Raw genomic sequence first — 22,309 nt, 5'->3', positions numbered from 1 at the left:
AGAATTATTTAAGATTCTTATTTGAAATAAAAAAAAACCTGAAAATTTACTTCATAATTATGAGTCATTATATAAAGTTTCGTGCCAAATTATATTAACTTTTCTTCATAATCAAGACAATGAGTATTTTTCGTATTTTCTACTATAACATTTCTACTTTTCAACGTCAGTCAATCAAACTATGTAAATGCTATCAATCCGCCCGTCGTTAATTCGGTTTGCGAACCGGACAATCGCCTTTGCAATACTATTTTTACTCTTCTTGGACGCATGCCATAACCGTGCCCTCGTATCAGTACACTCGAATTAACCTCAGCCGGGAAACGTAACAAATAAAACTGAATAACTTTTAAAAAGTAGTTAAATTTTTGTCTCCCAACTACTTTTCACGTTATCAATGAAGCATCCGCGCTTGTTCGTTGTAAATTATTGGAGATGAAAATAGACATCGCGGCTCGTACGCACGATATATTTCAGTTTCGTATATGATGGCGCCGTGAGCGTCTCACGCTCCGGCCATGGTACGCCTCAGATGGACGTTAGCTTTGATTTTAATCAGTGTGCCCATCCTTGTTACGGTTAGCGCATTTCGTGTACGTCTAGCCCATGAACGTTCTGATTCTCAAAAACATTGTGCCTCGTGTGATGTGAATGAACTTAACCTTGACCAAAAACAAAGCAAATTGAGTAATAGACATCAGTATGAGGGCCTAAAAAAAGTAGTTCACGAAAAGCTGAAGACTGATGGAAAATTGAGTGCTGATGACTTATCGTACTTACATGGACTTTCTGATGACAATAGGTTAAGTCCAAATATACAAGTAAAAACAACGAAACCAGACGTAAACGGTGGGGAGCACATTGACAAAAACAAAGAAAATTCAAAAATAATACATAGTGATGGATTAAAGGTTATCAAGTCAACATTTAAGTCGGATAAATATATTGATCAAGACGACGATGATAATATTATTGTTACGGCTACTAAAGTTAAAACGCAAATACAAAATGAAGCACTTGATACAAATGATGATGAGATAGATATCGACGATGAGGATAATAGCGATAGTGATGAAGTTATTGATAACAATGAAAACGACGATGGAAAAAACATCGAAAACGACGACAGTGATGAACATTATAATGAAATAGTACACAATATACAAATGGCAAAAGTACCTCCGAAAGTAGAATACAATGCTATACCTCCTATAAAGCTTTCTTTATCAAAATCAGAACAAACTGCAGATGTCAAAGATCGTAAAAAAGAAACTATAAAAGAACATTCTAAGATAGAAAATTTATCAAAAGATATCTTGGAATCCAAATTTAAAGATAAGAGGTCTATAGTGGAAATAAAAAATGAACTAAAGAAAACTACAAAAGAAGTAGACATAAAAGAAAGCATTGTTAGGAAAATCAAAGATCAAAAAACCAAGAAAGAAGCAGATACTTTTTCAAAAGAAAGTAATACTGATGAACTCGAAAAAATTAAAGTTAAATCACATCTTGAAGCTGGTAAGCTACAAAGTCATATCATTTCTAAAGATGAACCAGTGCTAGATATAAAAAAAGTCGTCGATAAAGTAGACGAAAAAAGGAACTCTGAAACATTACAACGAGTTACTAAAGATGTTAAGGCAAAAAATAAAATAAAAGCTGATCAAATAAAACCATTAACCGATGCATCACACAGAAAATTTTTACTACAAAGCGAATTCGACGATTTTTATGGATTTTTTCCAACGTTTGCACCGAATTTTTCACGCGTACATAATCCGGAGTGTCGACGACATGGACAAATATTACTGCGGCAGTTACGTGGTACCAAACTGTGGGCTTTAAATAGTAAGTACTATGAACTAGTTTTGTTTACAATTAAATAAATAAAAAAATAAATCAGTGGCGCTACAACCCTTTTAGGATTGGGCCTCAGATTTCTGTATCTGTTTCATGGTCATTATTCAATCAAATAGACAAGTAGTTGATCAGGCTCCTGTGCCTGTCACACGTCGTCGTTTCCTCATGGTGTTTTCCTTCACCGTTCGAATTAATGTTAAATACGCATATAGAAAGAAAATTTCATTGGTGTACAGCCCGGATCGAACCTACGACCTCAGGGATGAGGGTCTGACGCTGAAGCCACTAAGTCAATATTGCTCTTTACAATTACTATATCGTTATTCACGTTAAGGAATATGACAAGTTTTAATTAATTTTAACAACTTTTTGAAATTCTTTTTTAATCGTTTAATCAAAATTTTGGCCCCTTGTGTGGTGATTACACTAGTATACTCATAATAACAAAAGTGAATTTATTTTTGTACTTTCATTAAGCCCAGTACACTTTTTAGTTAAACTGTAAACAGATTAAAAATTCGTCACGCAATTGTATTTTCGTTTTTGTACCTTAAGGGTTATGTGTGTTTTTCAGTGTTGGATTCTTCAGGAAAAATTCCCTCGGGGCTTTTGCAAGGCAACGGTATCCAGCTAGGTGACTTTGACCAGTGTTTATCAACTCGTGCTCGAGTTCAGTTAGAAACTGGTAGTATTGTGAAGGTTCAAGGCAAATACTGCTTAGTTACAATGGATGTCAGGGCGGAGCATCAAGATATGGAAGTAGCTATAGATCTTCTTCAAGGACGAAACCTAATTAAGGGCAGGGTTAGTGATGTGAGTATTGATTTAATTGAATACGTAATATACTATCTAAAGGGTTTGTAGGTAGGTAGGTGAACTTTCAAATCACAACATACTCCTTCTTTATTTAATAGGACGCCAACGGGCAGGAGGCTCGCCTGATGTTGTGTGATACCTCCCATGGACACTCACATTGCCATAAGGCTCGCAAGTGAGTTGCCAGCATTTTAAAAAGTGATACGCTCTTTACTTATAGGATTCTAAGTTGATTTGATTCGAATATACTTCCGTGGGCAGCTGGTTCCACATAGTAGTGGTGCGCGGCAAAACCACGCAAACTTGTGTCTTCTTGGGGTTAAATTGGTTTAGATTTAGTCTACCCCAATTCGAGACTTCACGTTGCATTTCGAATTCAGACACAAGTTTGTTCCGGTACTCGCCAGTTTAAAGTGTATTCCCAGTGCTGTCGTCCGTATAGCAATGAATGTTGCTAAGTTGCAACATTATCATTTATATGCAGAATAAACAGGGTAGAGGATAGGACACATCCTTGTGGGACTCAAGCATTCTCGGGTTTAGGGTCGGAAGACGCTCCATCAATGACGACCTTGATGCTATGATCAGCGAGAAAGCAGGAAATCTAATTGCATAATTTCTTGGAGATTTCTCGGCCCATTGGTTGAAAGCTTCGAGAGCAGTGCTTTGTCTCACACTGATCGAAGGCTTTCGTTATGTGCAAACTTACCGCCAGCGCCTTGCACTCAATTGTCTCTGCCCACCAATGTGAAAGGTAAATAAGGAGGTCACCAGCTGAGTGACGAAAGCGAAAGCCGTTCTGATAATGCCTAATCAGCTCGTGGCCCTTTAGATACCTCAGGAGGTGGCCGATAATAATGCTTTCCATTATTTTGGAGAAAAAAAAGATTATAGCCGGAGTTTTGATAGGTGGACGGATAAGAGCGATCGCCTTCTTTAGGAATAGGATGTATTGAAGCGGTATTGCAGCACTTACACATTATGTCGACTGTGTGGACACACAATGTGTGGTATGCAACAAAGCCAATAGCCGTCCATGATAATTGCAGACAAGAGACATTTTCATAAATTTTACGGATTTCCACAAATTTAACATAAAGCACAACCAAGAAACACAGTCTTCCTTTGATAGTCAAGGTAACGATTATACATGTTGCGTGAATCTACACCTGCCCCTTTGCTATACCAGAGGCCAGCTCTTCATACACATTGGTAATTCCGTTTAATTTATTGTTCAGCCAGGTCACTTCGTACCACGATACTCAACGTTGAGCTGGGGTGTCTGTGTACCATCACCATGTCACCCAGATGATGTGGAAGCAATGATCAAGGACTCGACTAAACGTTATGAAAAATTGGGTATCTCCTTTAATATTGAAATAGATGAGGCAGATTGTCATATCCAAGGCAAAGGTAACTGGTGGGATGAGTGGATGGAATTACCTACTCTTTTAACTCTGTAAGTAAACTATTTGTGTTAAAGATTTTATTCTAGATTAGGTACTAGCGTTAATATCGCCTGAGTTAATCCTACCCCCCACGCTAAAAAAGTAATATTATGATGACTGAGGTTCGCTTGGGCCAATATAAGCGCGTCTGCTTGACATCCTAACATAATTATGTATTTTGAATATTTTGAACATGAATCATGTCATATATACGTTATTATCAATTACTAGCTTCCACCCTCAGCTTTGCCTACGTGGATTTCGTTCATTTTGGCATAATTTTGTGCGACTTCTTAAAGGATTATCGTTATATTTAGGTTTTAACACAAAACCATAATAATTCAGTTCGGTAGTTATTGATTTCATTTTATGTTATGTGTTATTGGTACGTGGCAAGGAAAACAATCCGGCAGGGCTCCAGTCCCGAAGCCTCAGGGTGGCTGATTGTTACGATAGAAGGCAACCGCCGTTACTATTTGTGCTCTCAACTAATGCATTTTTTTTAAAGGGCACGTTGTACACAATTCATTGAAATACGTAACGAACTTCTAATATAAGTGTAAATTATTGTGAAAATAAACTATTTCTTATGAATATTTATTTTGCCAAATAAAATGTTAATAAAAATGTATTCAATTACTAACCGGATGTTAAACTCCATTATTTGCAACTTTGTTCTATTATTAATATGAACACATAGTGTTTAGAATATTCGGGTGGTATATGCACTCAGATACATAATAATGACAAATAAACATATTTTGTTCTTCTTTTTTATTAAAAGAAAAATGTGCACTCAGATAAACACTAATTTGGGTAGAAACTAAAGTAAATTCAAATGTGAAATATGAATTATTAGAATTTCAAATTTAATATAAAAAATACTGTCATGAAATCACAAACGCCAGGGGTGATAAAACCTCTCTAAAAGCCGGGAAAATTAATAGTCAGTTTAGCTATTATGATAGATATTTTGCATATATACTTACATATGGAACATTAAAAAAGAAACGTAAAAGTCGCGTTGTTAACATTATTTGGTCTCTATGAATTTACTTGCACAATATGATGAACTGGTAAAGACCAGGACCTTGACCTTCAATTGATATTAATGGTTGCCAGAAATCTAAGAAATTTAATACTTGGTATATAGTCAATATTATCTGCTAAGTTTTCTTATTATTTATTAATTCAAGATATTGTATTATAATATTGTTTCAATCATTTAAGGGTCCAGATTTTTTGGTATTTAAATATGTACTGTGGTGTGTATTTATTAAATAATAAAAAAAAAATTACAGATGTTTCTATGGTGTGGTCTTATGTGTGGTAGTAATAGCTACTTGCCAAGATTTACTGAGTGAAAAGAGTAATGGAGACGATACAGATAAGAATGAAGAGGATAATGTCGATGACAAGACGAAACAACAAGGTAAATTATTTTATATTTGGCCTAATATAAAGCTTTTAGCGTCTATGGTATAACCCGGATGTGACGTAAGCGCAGGTCTCGAATAACTGGGTTCTTATTTTTAGAACAGAGGGCTTCTTGCCCTCTGTTCTAAAAATCACTTGGTCTTAAGTGAGACTTGGTTAATAAGAGTACTAATCTAACCAAGTCAAATCCTTCCAATTGCCGCAAAAATGATTGTTAAGCATAAATACTTACCTTGTCCTATACAAATAAATCATATTTATAAAGAAATGCCGTAAGTTTCTTGTTTTGGCAATATTGTACGACCTTGTTGGGAGCTTTCCTAACTATACCGACAAAAACAGCCATTATTCGACTTCGAAGTAATTCACGAATACGAGTGGCGGGATTGACATTTTTGACCAATTACAATTTAAAAGATCACCTTAACCTACTTGTGTGCAACGAGAGTTCAAATCGTTTGTTATTTCGTATAGATTAACTAATTAACATAATTTATACTTGACCATGTCAAGTGTACATGGACAGTTAATTCAATGTTTTGTCTGGATTGAAATCTTTAAAAGATACATTCGAAAGGTCACGCATTAAAAATTCAGTATTAGAAAATTGTATTATGAAAGAAATCATAAGTAAGTCAATAATAATAATCCAGTGGCGCTATATGCCTAAACGCCTTAGATTGCATGTATTTATTTATTTTTCATTTTATTGATAAGTTGGTGATCAGAACTTTGTACCTGACACATGTCGTATAGGCTTTCTCGTTATGTTTTCTTGTGATTTCAACACACGAGCCTGAGGTCGTCTTTAAGAATTGTGAGTTGCACGTTTAAACCATTACAGCTAACACCGTATGTTGCTAAGTGCTCCTGCGCCGCATTAACAATATCACTGATGCAGATTATGTCTATAAGGATCCGTATCCCATTAGGAAGTTGAGGAATACCAAGAGTTTTTTTACGCCGGCTTTTTCTCTCGGCCCTCTGTCATCTTTGCCAATGAGTTATGTCTACCGATACAAAATTAATGACATGAAACATTGATACCTGTATCTTATATTCCATAGTAAACATATTTTATTCTTTATTTATTATCGCAAAATATATTATTAAAAAAAAATAAACTCATTTGAAATTGTTCCTTAATAATCTGACGGGAACAGAGATTTTGATGATAACGTCATAAATTTAAACTATCCTTTATGATTGTATTTCTTACCATAAAATACACGAATTTTCGTTAACAAATGATTTTTTCGTTAATTTATATACATAAACGCCTATGATTTTATACTTAGCATTTATCGTAAATATTCTTGTTTCTCAGCTAGTCTAGTTTTTTTATTGTTTTTTCTTATAGAACCCAATCCATGCACAATGATGCGGCGTGGGGAGGTATTACTGCGGCTGATTAATTGATGCAATTTTCTTTAAAGGACAGTTGATCTCTTGCCCGACACACTTTGCATTCTTGGTAACAAATTATACCGGCTTCTTTATGTTTCTTTCGCTGGTCTTGCGCATTTAGCTAATAGAAAATAACAATCTTCTCACTGCGACACATACCCACAGATTATCTATGTTATTTTGCGCAAAGTATGTAATGTAAGTAAATATGTATATACAATCCGTGGCTCAGTGGTTAAAACTTATGACACCAAAACAGAAATGCCTCAGCCCCATGCTGCATCAGGTTACAGCAAACCTTTGTATTTATAATTGAACGTTGGCATTCAATTATTGAAAATGTTGCGATGAAAAAATATATTTATTTCGGTTAAGTAAAATTCAGAATGATTTACGATTTCATCGTAATTACGCTGAACTAAATGACATTACGTTTGTATTTATTGCACGGTAAAGTATAATAACAGCTGAAATGCGATTTATTGATTAAAATTTCATTTTTGATATAATTTTCGTAGCGTTAATGCTGCAGTGGGCGGATTCGATTATAATTTCACACATGTCGCAGCGCAGTGGCGAGAAAATATTCATTAAATGTGGAGAAAATTATAGTATTAGGTGTATTACTAAGGAACGAACATCTGGTACCACAGATGTGTTTTCATTAGCATGAAAAGTTAACATTGTTTTCTTTTCAAGTTTCCCCGTTTAAGCGTTCAAATCATTACCTTAGAACATTATCATTATCATTAACTGTACAAATAGAGATAAACACATTATAAAATTTGGTGATAATTATATTACATTGTTTATAATAAAAAAGAATACTTGTTATGTATCTTAAATAAGAACTTTTTTTAGTTACTATATCTAAAGGTTGCTTAAAAGAGATTAAAAAAAAGTACTTATATCTTACTTCTATTGAAAAATACTTAAGGCGCTACAATGTCAACGTCTTGGACTCTGGATCTATTTTGCCAACATTTATTTGTAATATGCAAGTAGGTGCTCATATTTCCATGCCTGACTCATGCTGTCGATTTGTGTATGGGTCTAAGGTATGCCGGTTCTCACACCATGTTTTCCTTCACCGTACAAACAAGTGTTAAATGTGCATAAACAGAAAGTCCATTAGTGGCCGGGATTCGAAAATATGACCTTAGGCGACATTGTTCTCGACTTACTTTTAATGAGTTTTTTATTATTTACGTAGTATAGAGACACCTATAACTGGCTTTCAATGTTTTTGTCCACAATGTTTTGACTAGCCACCTCCATTACCTTTACACTATTCTTGTCCATTCCTGCCTTCTATATATATATATTTATATATATATACAGTCAAAGTCTGTTATAAAGAGACTACTCATATTTGGTCGTAAAAATCGATAGTCGTAACAGCCGATGACGTTGTTATTAAGTACCTAATACTTTTAGCCGATAGACCTTTGATTTTGGTCAATATAACCGGTATGTTGTTCTAGACGATGTCTAGTTAACGGTTTTGAGTGTATATAAAATAACTATAACTAAAATTTAACTTTTTCATTTGTCAATATATTTTATATATATCTCAAGACAATTTAGCCTTAAGCATTGGCAAGTTAGTTTGATAAAACGTTTTAGAATTCAATAAATACATATTGGTAAACAAACATGATTATTACAATAATCTGTGCTTACAAATCAGTATGATGGCCCTGAAACCCACTAACGAAGGATATCCGGCTGCTAAGGATACGACTTCTCGAGCTCAGCCACCGTGGCCTTCGGGCCGGCCTGTCTGAGGTTCGATAGGTCGAGGATCCTACCTTTAAGTTGAAGGAACTGTTTGTCATCCTTCCAACAAAAGATAAATTGTAAATAAAAGTTTAGTAACAAACTATACTTATAATTATTAAGGAAATTCTATGTTTTTCAGATGGGTTCATCAGTGCCTTCTCACTCACCCGCACTGTGAAGAAATTGATAGCGCCGGTTGGATCTGAAGAAATATCAAGTATCCATGGTCTTCGAGCAATTGCAACTATAGCACTCATTATCGCGCATAAATTCCTACCAATTGCCCATGCTCCTTACGCAAATAGGGTAAAAGTTGCTGAGGTATGACATTTATAATTATTAATGTTTGTTTAATAGTTTATTTATGTGGACTACATTCAAGTTTGTTATTGGAATAAGTGTAATGTAAGTATAATTTAACTTGCTTTCAAAGGTACTAATAGATATTTATGATGATGATATGACCGTACGTATTTATATTGTAAAATAAAAAATATTAAAAACAAAATATATTTATTATAGAATATAAAAAACGGATATCAAAAATTCCACGTCAATAAATTTATATCGGTAGACATCCCTACTCATCGGTAAAGTCCATAGATATACGAAATAATTAAACAGTTTGCGTACTTAAGGATAAAACCGGAGCCGTTTTAACAAATACAAAATTACTTTCCTTGAAATTCAGATTAGAGGGCAAATCGACCTGGAGAACATTCTAGTATATCCTCTAACTATTTCCATATGTATTAATACATTTACTGAAGCGAGAGTTAATATAATCGAACCAGACATAGTCTAGGTGACTGATGATTTCTGAACATATATTGGCATAGTTCCAAGTAAGTCAGTTGAGTGATTTGGCAACTACCGTGACATATCGAAAGTTATCGGAAATATTTGTTTACTTCGCTTATAAAAATTAATCAACGTAATGAAGATGCTTCTAGGTAAACAGCCTATTTTCTTTGCAAATTCTATATTTTGTTGAATTTCTGTAACTTTTACTTATAAACCACCACTACATTATTTTATTTAAAATTATCAGTTTCTATAAATAAAGTCAAACCATTGTAGCGACACCTGTACAACCACCCAGTGTACAATCTGTGATCTGAAACGCTAACAGAGTTATTCCGTCCGCTAAAGACATATACGATTTCTCGACCTTGGAGCTTGGAGCCCTCGTGCTGGCTGGTCTAGATTGGTCAAGGTTCCCCCTTTAGGTTGGAGGAACTGTACCCATTATTCCTCCACACCATCAATAAATAAGAGTATAACTGTGAAGTTCAAGATCGCATAATTCTTAATCAATAAATAGTTAAACACAAAAAGATGCTATAAATTGTCAGTTTCATAGAAACAATAAAATTATAAGACATGTAGCTGCAGGCTCTTCGTCACAAGAAGAGAACTACCAATAACTTCGTCTAATGCGCTGCACTTTTAAACTCAAACCTGCTTTTCCAATATATTTATCATCGCGGATCTTTTGTTAATTTTAAGTTTTAATTAACAGGCGCGAAACGCGCGAAAATAATTTATTTATTTATTACTACGTAATTCATAGTAATAAATGAAATTAGTAGTTAGTTTTGAGAATATGTCACCGCATTCTCTACAGTCATTATCATGAAAATTAAAAGTATATTTAAAATACTTCAAAAGTTTATATTACATAATATGATTATCCTGAAATTTCCTCTTTAATATTTTATAGACAGTAAGAACAGAAGTATTGCTATAATATTTTTATTAGGCGTTAGGACTTTAACGAAAAATGACTATGTTTACCAGAAATTTTAAATGGCCGTAATGGCGCATGTTTAAAGTGTGATTAAAATGTTACAGATATAAAACATAAACAATTGGACAAGGGAAATTTCTGAGTGTATTTCATTGATAATGATGATTAAAGAATACGCTGTTTTTGTTAATTTTGTTACTACCAATGCCCCGCGGTTACACTAGCGTAGATACCGATCTTGTGGTAGTGGAAAGTATAGTAACTCGGTCTAGTAGTTTTTGTGTGCAGACATTAAAAAGTTACAAACAAAAACACAAATGTTTCCTGTTTATAATATTAGTATAGATAATATATCTGTTATAAAACGGTATTATTTTACAGGTGGTCTCATCACCTGCGTGGTCGTGGTGTAGAGTAGGCTGGGTGTTCACTGATGGTTTTCTATTGCTAAGTGGAGCTTTGACTGCATACCGCACATCGGAGAAGACTAGTGCTTTTAACAAACTAGGTTCTAAATATTTAAGGTCCGTCATATTTTCTAGTAATTGTTTCAGTTTAATAAGGTTTAGATAATAGGCTCATGTCGGCTATTTCTTTTATAGCAATATTATTTGAATTTAATATGAACATAAACATTTAACAGAAAAAAATAATATAATTGAGTATGACGAGTGTACGCCTAGTGGCCTCGGCGTGATATACTTATCCTTGAGGTCGTAGATTTCGATTCCACCAATGGACTTTCTGTCTATGTGCGCATCTAATACTTGTTCGTACGGTAAAGGAAAAGTTCGTGGGGAAAGTGGAATATCCCATTTGTTATAGAAGGCTGATTACCAACTAGTCTATGAAATAAACATGATCAATGTAATGGATGCAATCTAGGACCAAGAACCATTCAGCGTTGTAGCGCCACTGGTTTTTTTTCCAAATATTAATAAATAATATGCTTTCGATAATGTATTTCACAATAGACAAACGTTAGGAGGAGAGTTATAATGTTCTGATTCCGGTCACCTTCCAGATTAACACCGGCAATGCTAGCTGTGATTTGGTTTTACGCATTCATCTGGCATCATGTTACCGTGGGGCCTATGTGGGGCGGATTGGTAACGAAAAATGCTAATATTTGTCGGGAAAGGTGGTGGTGGAACTTGTTCTATTTGCAGAATTACTTTGGATTAGAGAGTATGGTAAGTTGAACCTTATTGTAAAAAAATACGTAATACGTTACCCATAATAGTATTGTAGACCCGAATAGCTTTAAAATAGGCATTTAGGCCTCATTTCTGTATCACGGCGGTCGCTAATAGCTAGTGCCTACTATTAAAACAAGCGACAATCTTCGTTAGTGCAGCAGTTGCCGTTCTAAAATACAAGGAGAGCTCAAAAATACCTTTCATTTCAGTGTGCACCTCAAACACATCAGCTAGCGCTGGACATGCAACTTTCCATTCTCGGAAGTTTTATAGTATGGGCGATCCACTCAAATATGGTCGGTTCGGCGCTGTTTATGCCAATCATACATCTATACGCAGCTTATTCTAGATATACAATGTTTAGAGACCATCGCCTTACAATGATTGCTTATCATGGAGTCAGGTACGTTTTCTATGTATAACTTAGCAACTAATTAACTTTAAAAAAATTAACGGGAATGTTTCAATAGAATACAAATGTATGAGAATTCGGGCTGCTTAAAGTCTAAGGTGTGTCTGACTTATTCAAACGTCTATTGTAAAGTTCATGGCTCGTTTCGTGTGTAACGAAAGTACAAAAATGTTAAGACATTTTCAGCCGACATCAAAAGCCTGAAGTATCTGTATGATCTAGGTGAAAAATGATTCTGAAATGGTCTTGTAATTAGATTGACAAGTTTCAGGATATTAATAATTTATGGTAGTTCGGAGACGTTGCTTTTCGTTGAAATAATTTTAAATCTTTAATAATATTCCTTATACCTCTCGTTTATTGTTTAATATTCATAACATTACAATATATTGTATTATAATATAATTGTGGTTCGTTACAAGATTTAAAACAAATATAGATTTTCAATCTAGTTAATGATGTTTTTATGACAAGAATCATGTATGTTAATTATTTTAGCAATTTAATTAGCATTGGTTGGAAAATGTAACATTCCTATAAACGTTTAATTAAATCATATATTACTTAAGTAATAAACTATATATTGTATTATTTATAATGGCAATACATCATACAATATGGCAGTATTATAGGATAATTACTAAAAATTCTGTGAGATTCTCTGAGAGTGACATAATGACGCACAGACAATCCATTATGTTAGAAGCTGTAGAGGAAGGACGTTGAACGACGATTCTCGACCAGTCTAATCATGGACTGTCCCAAAGATCCCTGAGGCTAAGGTCGAGAAGGTTTATATATGTTTAGCGGAATAAATTCGTTTGCGCGATTCTCGATATGACGTCTTCGCAGTGATTTTTCGTTAAAGATTATACGTGTCGCTACAAACCGACCATATATATTTTACAAACATTTAAATTCGTAGGTGTTGATATGCTTACCGTTTATTGAAATTATTAACTATAATAAAAACTTAGTACATGAGTAAACATCTCGCTCACAACACAGAAGGACTGTATTTGTGTAGATTTTTCTGAACTGATTTTAAAAGTTTTTGTTAAACACTAAGCAGTTCTGGCGTAAAATATTTTACGTTGCAATGGTGCAACGCAGCAGAGGTTTTAAAATAACAAAATCGATAAAACTGTACAATTTAAATGGAAAATAGGTAAAAACTAACAGTATTGAATTTTTCTAATGACATTCAATTTTCGTTTTTATTATTGCGAATGCACGGAAATTATAACATTTAATAATAACAATGGCATTCTATTTTGTTATCCAAATTTGCATCCGTAAGTAAAATAAAGAATGCGGTAGTTCACCCACCAGAATTAACTAATCTTTTAATTATATTCATAGATACGTTATTTCTTCTTATTTACTCTGAAGGATAATTAAGATTTTAAATTTTTAAAGATATGTATTGAATTCACTCGAAACATTTCTAGTATAAAGTTTGGTATTATAAAAGATTATATGGCGAGTTTATTATTGATTCGTTTTCATTATTCTGCTAAATAATTAAAAATTATTTCTTCTTCTGTTCTTATATTATTAAAAAAAATGTTACAAAAATAATATTTTCTCAGTGATGTTCAAAATCGTCAATGTAAGTAGGTATAATAATATATAATAATTATTTTTATTAAATTTAATTCCATTAAATTCATGTGTATTATTATAAACTTTTAATTATTTACATAATTTTAAAAAAATTCGACGTTTCGTGTGCTTTATAGCGTGCGTGGTTACGGTGGCTGAAGACAAAAGGTGTTGAATGTCAAAAGTATCACAGCTGTAGAAAAAGTTGTGTTATCTGTATTTATTTCCCCGGAGTTGGTATCGACTAAAAGATGACGGGTTTTTGCAGAAATGACTCACGGTGTTCTCTATTTTCGCGGATTGTTTGTCTTAGGGTTTTAATTTGGATATTATTGGATCCCAGGTGTTTGATAATTTTAGGCCGTCTTCTCTATTGAAATTCGGTTTTTTTTTATTTCAATGGCTTTGTGTACCAACCTTGGGAATAATCTTTTTACTTTCGCAAGTACTTTCGGTTGATCAAAGCGTATGTAGTGATTAGGCCTATCAGGTCACAGACTGCTGATTTTGAGTGTGGTCTATGTCTTATGTCCGCAATGTATCCTTTGAGTCTGCTGGACATATTGCGTTTAGTTTGCCTTATGTAAGACAGGCCACAGTCGCAATCCAGTTTGTATAGATTTGATTTGATTTGATTGGTCTTAGGAATTGCTGAATCTTCTTGTGCGTCTTGAAAATTGTATTAATAGAAGCTCGTTTTAGGATCCGCCTAATTCTATCAGGTTGCAGCCTTTTGTATCGTATTTTTGAATATACATTCCTCTACGTAACTAACAACTTATTCGTGAGGGATTTTTAGCGGTGCTGTTGCAAAATTTAAGCCTCTATTTAATATCTCGATGGGTTGTTTATCCAAGTTTTGTTTTGATAGATTGATGACAGTGACGTTTTGACAAATATCGGCTGTGTCATTTAAAGTCGCGACATTTGATTTTATAATAATACAAATAGCTTTAATCCGGTTAAAAAATTGTTTTCTTTCAATATGTAAAAGCTATGTTAACCAAGGACAATACTTAATTCCATTAGCAAAAGCACGCGTTACACATACTTAAACCTAGACCTTTAACTCAAGTTAGGTTTAATATATTTTTTGAAACGGCTATTATAAAAATAGGTCCTGTGTTTTAAATATGAGACAGAGTAAAAATCTCGCGAAATTAATTTCTCTGGAGTTTTCTAGAAATTAAAAAAAAACTGATTTCCATAATATTTATTGTGATCTGTTCACGTTAGAATGCCGCCAGGTAACAGATTTCGTCGCACAGATGTAGGTATGCTGCAAAGCTGAAAATAAATTAGTACATACATATATTTGAATAAGTTTACTTTAATAATTAAGAAAATGGTTTACCTTTGAACACTGATCACGGAATACGTAACTTCTAAAGTAATAATAGTTATTTCTTTAAGATCATTAATGAAGGCTATGTTAAATGTCTAATCGTGTATAAGTTGTTATACCAACATTTATCAAACGCAACAACTGAAATACACTCGAAATATTTGCAGTCTGTTAATATTTCGTTAAAACTGAATATTTTGATATGGTGTAAACCGGAGTGTACACTATGCAGATTAAAATTAAAGCATATCTCGCATGTACCGACGGTCCGAGCGTTTCCCTTACGGAAATTGAACCCCGACTCTCTGTTAGACAATCGTTTGGTAACACAGGTGGGAGAAAACAGTTGGATAATTTAAAAGATTTATAGAGAACTTTACAAATCATCTTAATATTTAATCTGCTACTACACTATCTGTGTTTGGTACTTTTTTATGGCATTAGTACAACACTAATTTATAGAATTATAGATTTATAAAATTCTTTCCTAGTGGAAATAATTTGTTCATTCATGCGTCAAATATAATAGTTGAGATTACGGTTTGTTAATCAATATTTCAGATTCTTGACTAATATTATATTACGTATAAAAAAGTTCGCGAGGCATCTTTGGGCATGATTTTTGCGTTATAACAATAATCGTAACATTTCAGCTAGTATAAAAAAGATACATACGTTTTATCTCTCTCAATGAAAGTATAATTTAGAGCGCGTACTTATATTATTACATTTTCGTTACAATAAAATCTATGTAACAAATTCGTATATAATGGCTATTTCAGATAAAAAAATATAATAATTTGCAGATAGAATGTAGTTTTTATATAATAAGATGAAGTATATGTTATTGTACTGGGTAGTTAAGTTTATCCTAGATATTTTTTACCCGATTGTATACGATGGTTTATCCACTGATCTAGTGCTTCATGGGGTTCAAAGCTATACCAAGACTTATATTAAAGCTATCTGCATCTTTTTTAATAACAAAGTATATTTTTAGTACAATCACGGAATACTAAAATACAAATTGGAAGTATTTACTACTTAAATATAATAAAAATAATATAATATTGTATTTTGACCGGCAGTCTTCTGCTAAATATAGGTTTTTTGGTAACAGTTTTTGAACAAGATTCTTAATTCTTAATTACTAAGAATAAATATACTCGACTATACGCTAAATTTGCAATTTATTTTATAATGTAACTAAATCAATAGTTTGAATAATTTTTATTAATTTATAGCCAAGCTTATTCTTAAATAAGAATAAATATTTTAAGAATAAACATAAGATACTGTTATTTTACATCTTTGGTGTTTCTTTCTATGGAATCTAAAACATAGTTAGTCGATAGGGCCTTCTACGGTCTTCCTATTTACATTTTATACAAATCTTTTCCAGATTTCTATTAAACATAGTAGTACAGGGTCATGCATACTATAATTCTAAACTTGTTTAGGAAAATGTTAAGTCAAAATTTTCACATTTTTGTTTATCAAACTGGCTAGCCTTTTTAACTCAGCTATGTAAAGTTTGGTTTAATTTTCCAGTGTAAGTCAGCTGTACCGTACAGGCCGGATGAGCTATACCTCCATTTTGCACCGCAGTACCTCCTATCTGATCGGCATCAGTTTAGGATTAGCACTACGGACCCCAGCTCAGCATAGTAAGGTAAACTGATAAATTTATGTTAGCGTTTGCTGTATGTATATTTTTTTACTTCGTTATAATATAAATTGTATTACATGAGCGCGTCTAATATTGGAGAAACAAATATAATTTGATTGGAATATATTTCTTATAAGAAAAATCATCACACAAAAATGACGTGTTTTTTTTGCACTCATGCAATATTAAACTTAGTATTGTCTTTTGTTAAAATAGCTTGTACACATTAAGAAAAACACTTTTTGAACGGATTAAAGCTATTATTTATTATTATTCAAACTTATAATTATTTACATAATTCTAAATTTTAATTATTTTTTCCGACGTTTCGCGTGCTTTTCAGCGTGCTGGTCACCGTGACCACGCACGTTAATAATAATACATAGCTTTAATCCGTTCAAAAAGTGTTTTTCTTAATATTTAACTTGCATATCAAATATGATTTAATTTAATATTATCATAATGACAACTTAGATATATCTAAGTATACAATATTCTTAACCAACATAGTAAAATAATTATCAACATATAATATTATTTATTATAAAAAAATATTAATAGAAAATTAAAACAAAATTAAAAAGTTTGATCCACTTACCTTTAACACTGGTAGCATTTCGACGCTGTATTTCAAATTAAATATATACATATAATTGCAATACAGACAGTATTAGTATATATAAAATGTCAACTTCGAAGTTGCTAAGCTTTGTGATATAGTTCGAGTCTGTTTCTCGGTATTTTCCTTTGTCAAGTGATCGATATTATTGGTTCAGTGATACGACCAAAACAGTTCCTATTTCCGCAAACGTATGCGGTATGAACAATGACTCGAGATTTACATGACAATGCGGAGTGCATGCGAGATGACATCTGTATGTATTGATCGAATGGATAATAGTTTGTATTAAGGATGTTCTGTGTTCAATAAACTTAAACGGGATTGGAAAATAGTGAGATTATTTCTATAAATGTATATTTGTTTTCTTTTGAAGGATTAGGTATGAAAAACAATTATGTTTTTTTTTTGCATTTAAGGAGTACAACCACTTGATTGATTGGTATGTTTTATTTGGATTTAATTAAGAAAGAAAAAAACGTTAAGGAGACGATAGTTCTTGCAAATCAATTGTATTATTGTATTTGTATTAATATTTTTATAGTTTGTAATATTCATCGGATGGGTCGTTAGCACTGGTCTATGGGGAGCTGTGTTGTGGGCGGGTTTCGACAGCGGTTACTTCAACTACCAGTATAACGTGACCTTTGCTGCTCAGTATGCGGCACTGGCTCCTATTGCAATTGGTTTAGCCTTCGCCTGGCTGCTGTACGCGGCGCATAATGGTTATAGCGGTGAGGAACAATCAATTATTCAGTCTTATATAATTTTTATTTTTTTACGTAGAAACAAATTTTATATATAATATTTATAAGCCTGTAGTATATACATGTCTCAAAATAAATTTTTAGAAAAATAAGGTCATAAAGAAGTTTCACTTCTTTCGTGTGTACACGCATTTTTTTAGTTATAAGCAAGTAGGTGATCTATGAAGGGGATGGTTAGCCTGTGTCTTTTACGTACGTATTACATACAGGTTTCCTCATATTACGCAAAATACCAACGAGGACAAGTCCGATGTTTAAATCTTAAATTTGTATCCGCATTGAAACAATTTACTAAATTTATGCTTTGAATAGATTTGAGTAGAGTATAATACAAGCAAAAATGTACTCGAAACTGTTATTTATTCATTTTAAATAAGTAATTTTAACGTGATTTCACGGAATATTGTTTTTCTTAATATGTACTTATGTTTTCAGAAACTTTATCAAGCCTTCTTTGTAGTCGTCCCATGCTGCTAATAAGTAGATTGTCATATGCTCTATATTTAACACAGTTTATTGTCTTCCTCACAAATGCAGCTACGACACGAACATCTACTGAATTCACATTATTATCTGTGGTAAGTTACATTAGCCAACGGACCAAAAATCATGGTCCTGAATTGATGAGTTAAGGAATGTATCTATATAGTTACGACAATTTTGGTGAGAACTACGCCGCAAACAGGCTAAATTTAATTGCAACAGGATGTAGTTTCTTATATCGCTATAAGACACTATAAAGACAAACATAAATTAATTTTAAGTATGTTATCTTTGGGGACGTTCAAAATAACAAGAAAAGTATATATATATATATTCTGAACTTATGCATTTTGTTATTACAGGTCGATTTCCAAGAACTTGCTGCAATATTTTTATCGGCTGTTTTGTTAACTTTAACGCTTGTTATACCTATGCAATCGCTTCCGAATGTTCTATTTGGAATAAAGAAAAATAATGAAGAGAAAGAGGAATTACAAAACAGAACAAGCGAAATCAATAAAGAAGAAAATGAACCGGAGCTTGAAGAAAAACCATCAATACGAAAGCCTTTACTGGCTCATAGGGAATTACTGGAAGAGATACCAGAGGCGGAAGTCGAATATGAAATTCAGAGGGAGAATCAAAGCCTAGAAGAAATATTGGAAGAAGACGATAACATGGACGAAGAAAGGGAAGACGAAGACTTAGAGATCATAGAAGAAGAAGAAGAGCCAGAGGGTGGAGAGGAAGATTTCTGGGCTCATCATGACGATGGTCGTGATCGAGATCTTGATGAGTGGGAGTGGACGAATGGAAATCGCGACGGTGCTCAACATTATCGAAACAGTAGATAAAGAAATTAAATATTGCCATTAATTATTTGGTTTTATTTGTATTACACACGTATTTGTACATTGCTGAGTCTGTAATGCAATTATGAAAATTTTATGCATTGTTAAAATATTTACGCTTACACGGTTACATTCAATTATGATGTAATAATTCAATTCTGGTGGTTTTAAGGTATATAAAATATGTATATTTTACATACATAAGTATTATTACATTAAGTGTATTTCTTATTGTATATGTATGGTAATGTATGTACCACACGAGTCTGGCCATAAATACTGTTACATAAAAACTTTTCACTTTTTTCAACTTTTTAATTTTTTGAATATGGAACACGTATATTATTTTAAAACTTCTTTCGATTTTGCTCCATTTCACATATTTTTTGTATTCATAAGCAAATTACAATATGGAATGGGGTGTTAAAGAACATAGGATTGCAGCCATCACTTTGCACAAAGTGCGTACGGAGCCTGTCGTCGGTCATATTCCAGACACTTCAAAAGCCGTACGTCCGTATATCGTACTATCAACTAATACAATAACGCTACGTCTGTCGAATACCAGAAAAGATCGCGGCGGCCGCGAGCTTTTAGAAATACAAACGATGTTATTGCTGTTAAAGCTAGAATTCGACGAAACCCCAATAGGAAGCAAAAAATCTTAGCGCGAGAAATGAAGATTCCCGCTAGGACACGTATTAAAAAACAAGAACTGAAGCTAGGTGCTTTTTGTCGATATACAGGACATGCCCTAAATCAATCTTTACAATTAAAGAGAGTGGATCAATCAAAACCCCTTCTGTGGGGATACGCAGGTGAAAAGCATAGTAATTATCCTCTCTACTGTTGAAAAAATTTCAAGATTGAAGAACCCTACAGTGAAAAAAATGATAAAGTGTACGCTCACAGTTCTAAAGAAATTGCTCAAGTGGTCGGAAAGGTACAACGTGGCCATTGTCCTGCGTTAGTGATGGTTTGGCTGGGCGTGTCTTATCAAGGAGTCATAAAATTACATTTTTGTGAAAAAGGAGTGAAAACTTCAGCCAAAATGTATCAAAACTGATCAAACTGACACTGAACAGCAATCTTGGATCATGTTGTGAAACCTATCAGCAATACACAGTTAAAAAATATACCATGGACTTTGCACACAAGCAGGATTCTCACAAGTTACGAACTACTCAAGCCTGGTTTGAAACCAACGTTCAGTTTATAACAACTGAAGACTGGCCCTCATCTAGGTCAAATCTCAACCCTTTAGACTTCAAATTATGGTCAGTTTTATTAGAATATGGCCTATTCTAAACGACACGGCAACATTGAGCCTATTTTTTGGAGCAAGCAGAGGCGAAATTTCCCCTGGTAACATTGTGTAAATCCGTGATTCGTGGCCAATCAAATTATAGGCTCGTATAAAAGCCAAAGGTGGTAATTTCGAATAGAATATTCTTTCATTTCTTACTAAAACTTTAATTAATATGTAGGTATAAATATAAATAATATTACATTAATTCATGTTAAAAAAATTCATTTATATTTGTAACAGAACCTATGTCTGGACTATTTATACAATTTAAAAAGGTTGTAGATTAGACATCAATTGTCAAAATAGATTGTAGCTAAGTCGTGACGGCAATTAACTTTTTCTAAAATACGTGATCCGCCTGTTGTACCTATCAAGCCTGAGGAGACATTGTTTAGCCAAGAATCGAATGCGCCATTGAGTCAGTCATGTTCCTTAACCACTAAGCCACGGAGCATTATATTTGAGGCATGTATCATGGAGACAGATATATTTTTTAAATATTGATATAAAATAATAGTATGCTGTTATGTAAAATATTGTTTTTACTAACGTTTAAGCAAAGTTCTGTGAGAGAATATGTTTAAAAAGGTAAGGATCTTACATTATTCAGAAAGGCTACGACTTATTTTTCAGAAATAACAATGTGATATAGAAAATAAGAACAGCCCTCGTGGTCGAACGGCCCTCGAACGGTGGTCGTAAAAGGCCATTGTTACTTTGACCAGTCTATGATGTAATCAAGATTACTAGGTAACTAGTTTGAGAAAGTCAAAAGTACGACAAATAATAATGAAGTAAAATAATATAATGTTTTACAGTACCTATATCAAGAGAATACTGGTTTCATTTAAATCGCAATTAAACATAAACTTCGATTATTTTTTTATTTGATTGTATCTTTTTAAAAATAGTCTTTACATATTAAACCGTATCACATCAGTACAGCTTAAGTGTCATATAAACGAATACAAATCTTTCCAATTTGTATATGATAAAGATTATGGACAGTTTTACGTCATTAATTAGTAGATGTGTCGTCGGGAATCGAGCCCCATATATGGTAAGCAAAAAACAATTAACATGTGAAAATACTGAATCATTACTTGGTAGATTTTTCGTTCCGTATTAAATATTACTGGAAGATAATTACCGAATGGCACGTTTTAATAGAAATCACACATATCAAATAATAATACTGTTTAGAATTTTAACCATATGATGACCATTAAATTGCCTATTAAAACTGGTTTCCTATAGAAGCAGGTAGTTGTGATCACTGTTTCATTGTGTGATCTGTATAGGTAGCTATCTTTATTTCCAAGGGCTGTTATATTAAAGCATGTTTAACCATGTAACGCAAAAGCCTCAGACATATAATTTATATTATTTACATTACTCAATATTTATTTATATATGTAACCGAGAAACTACAAAAATACATTACTTTAAAGTACATCATAGTAGAATAAAGGGTAAATTTCACTAAAATAGGCAAGATATCTTACCAAAAACACCCGTTTAAAAAACCGTTTCAGTAGCACTAACTTTGT

General features: G+C 33.0%; 1 protein-coding gene and 1 long non-coding RNA gene across 2 annotated transcripts; one reads left to right on the top strand and one right to left on the bottom strand.

Annotated features, from left to right (window-relative positions):
• The first annotated feature begins 310 nt into the window (after positions 1 to 310).
• LOC123710732 (nose resistant to fluoxetine protein 6-like) lies at positions 311 to 19,732 on the top strand. Its single transcript, XM_045662876.1, has 12 exons — positions 311 to 1,848; positions 2,435 to 2,673; positions 3,915 to 4,135; positions 5,426 to 5,556; positions 8,890 to 9,071; positions 10,882 to 11,024; positions 11,525 to 11,693; positions 11,909 to 12,102; positions 16,613 to 16,733; positions 17,894 to 18,083; positions 18,552 to 18,694; positions 18,962 to 19,732. Exons 1-12 carry the CDS (start codon positions 519 to 521, stop codon positions 19,451 to 19,453), a joined length of 3,555 nt encoding a protein of 1,184 aa, XP_045518832.1. The 5' UTR covers positions 311 to 518; the 3' UTR covers positions 19,454 to 19,732.
• LOC123710734 lies at positions 14,915 to 17,792 on the bottom strand. The gene is made up of 2 exons (XR_006753857.1): positions 17,329 to 17,792; positions 14,915 to 15,003 (listed from the first exon to the last, which is right to left on the bottom strand). It is a non-coding gene; the product is annotated as an uncharacterized LOC123710734 (long non-coding RNA).
• Positions 19,733 to 22,309: the final 2,577 nt, after the last annotated feature.

This window comes from Pieris brassicae, chromosome 6 (genome assembly GCF_905147105.1).
Source record: "Pieris brassicae chromosome 6, ilPieBrab1.1, whole genome shotgun sequence".
Classification (NCBI taxonomy): Eukaryota; Metazoa; Arthropoda; class Insecta; order Lepidoptera; family Pieridae; genus Pieris; species Pieris brassicae.
Note: the sequence above shows the minus strand (reverse complement) of the source record. Positions and strands in the feature narration are given on the sequence as shown.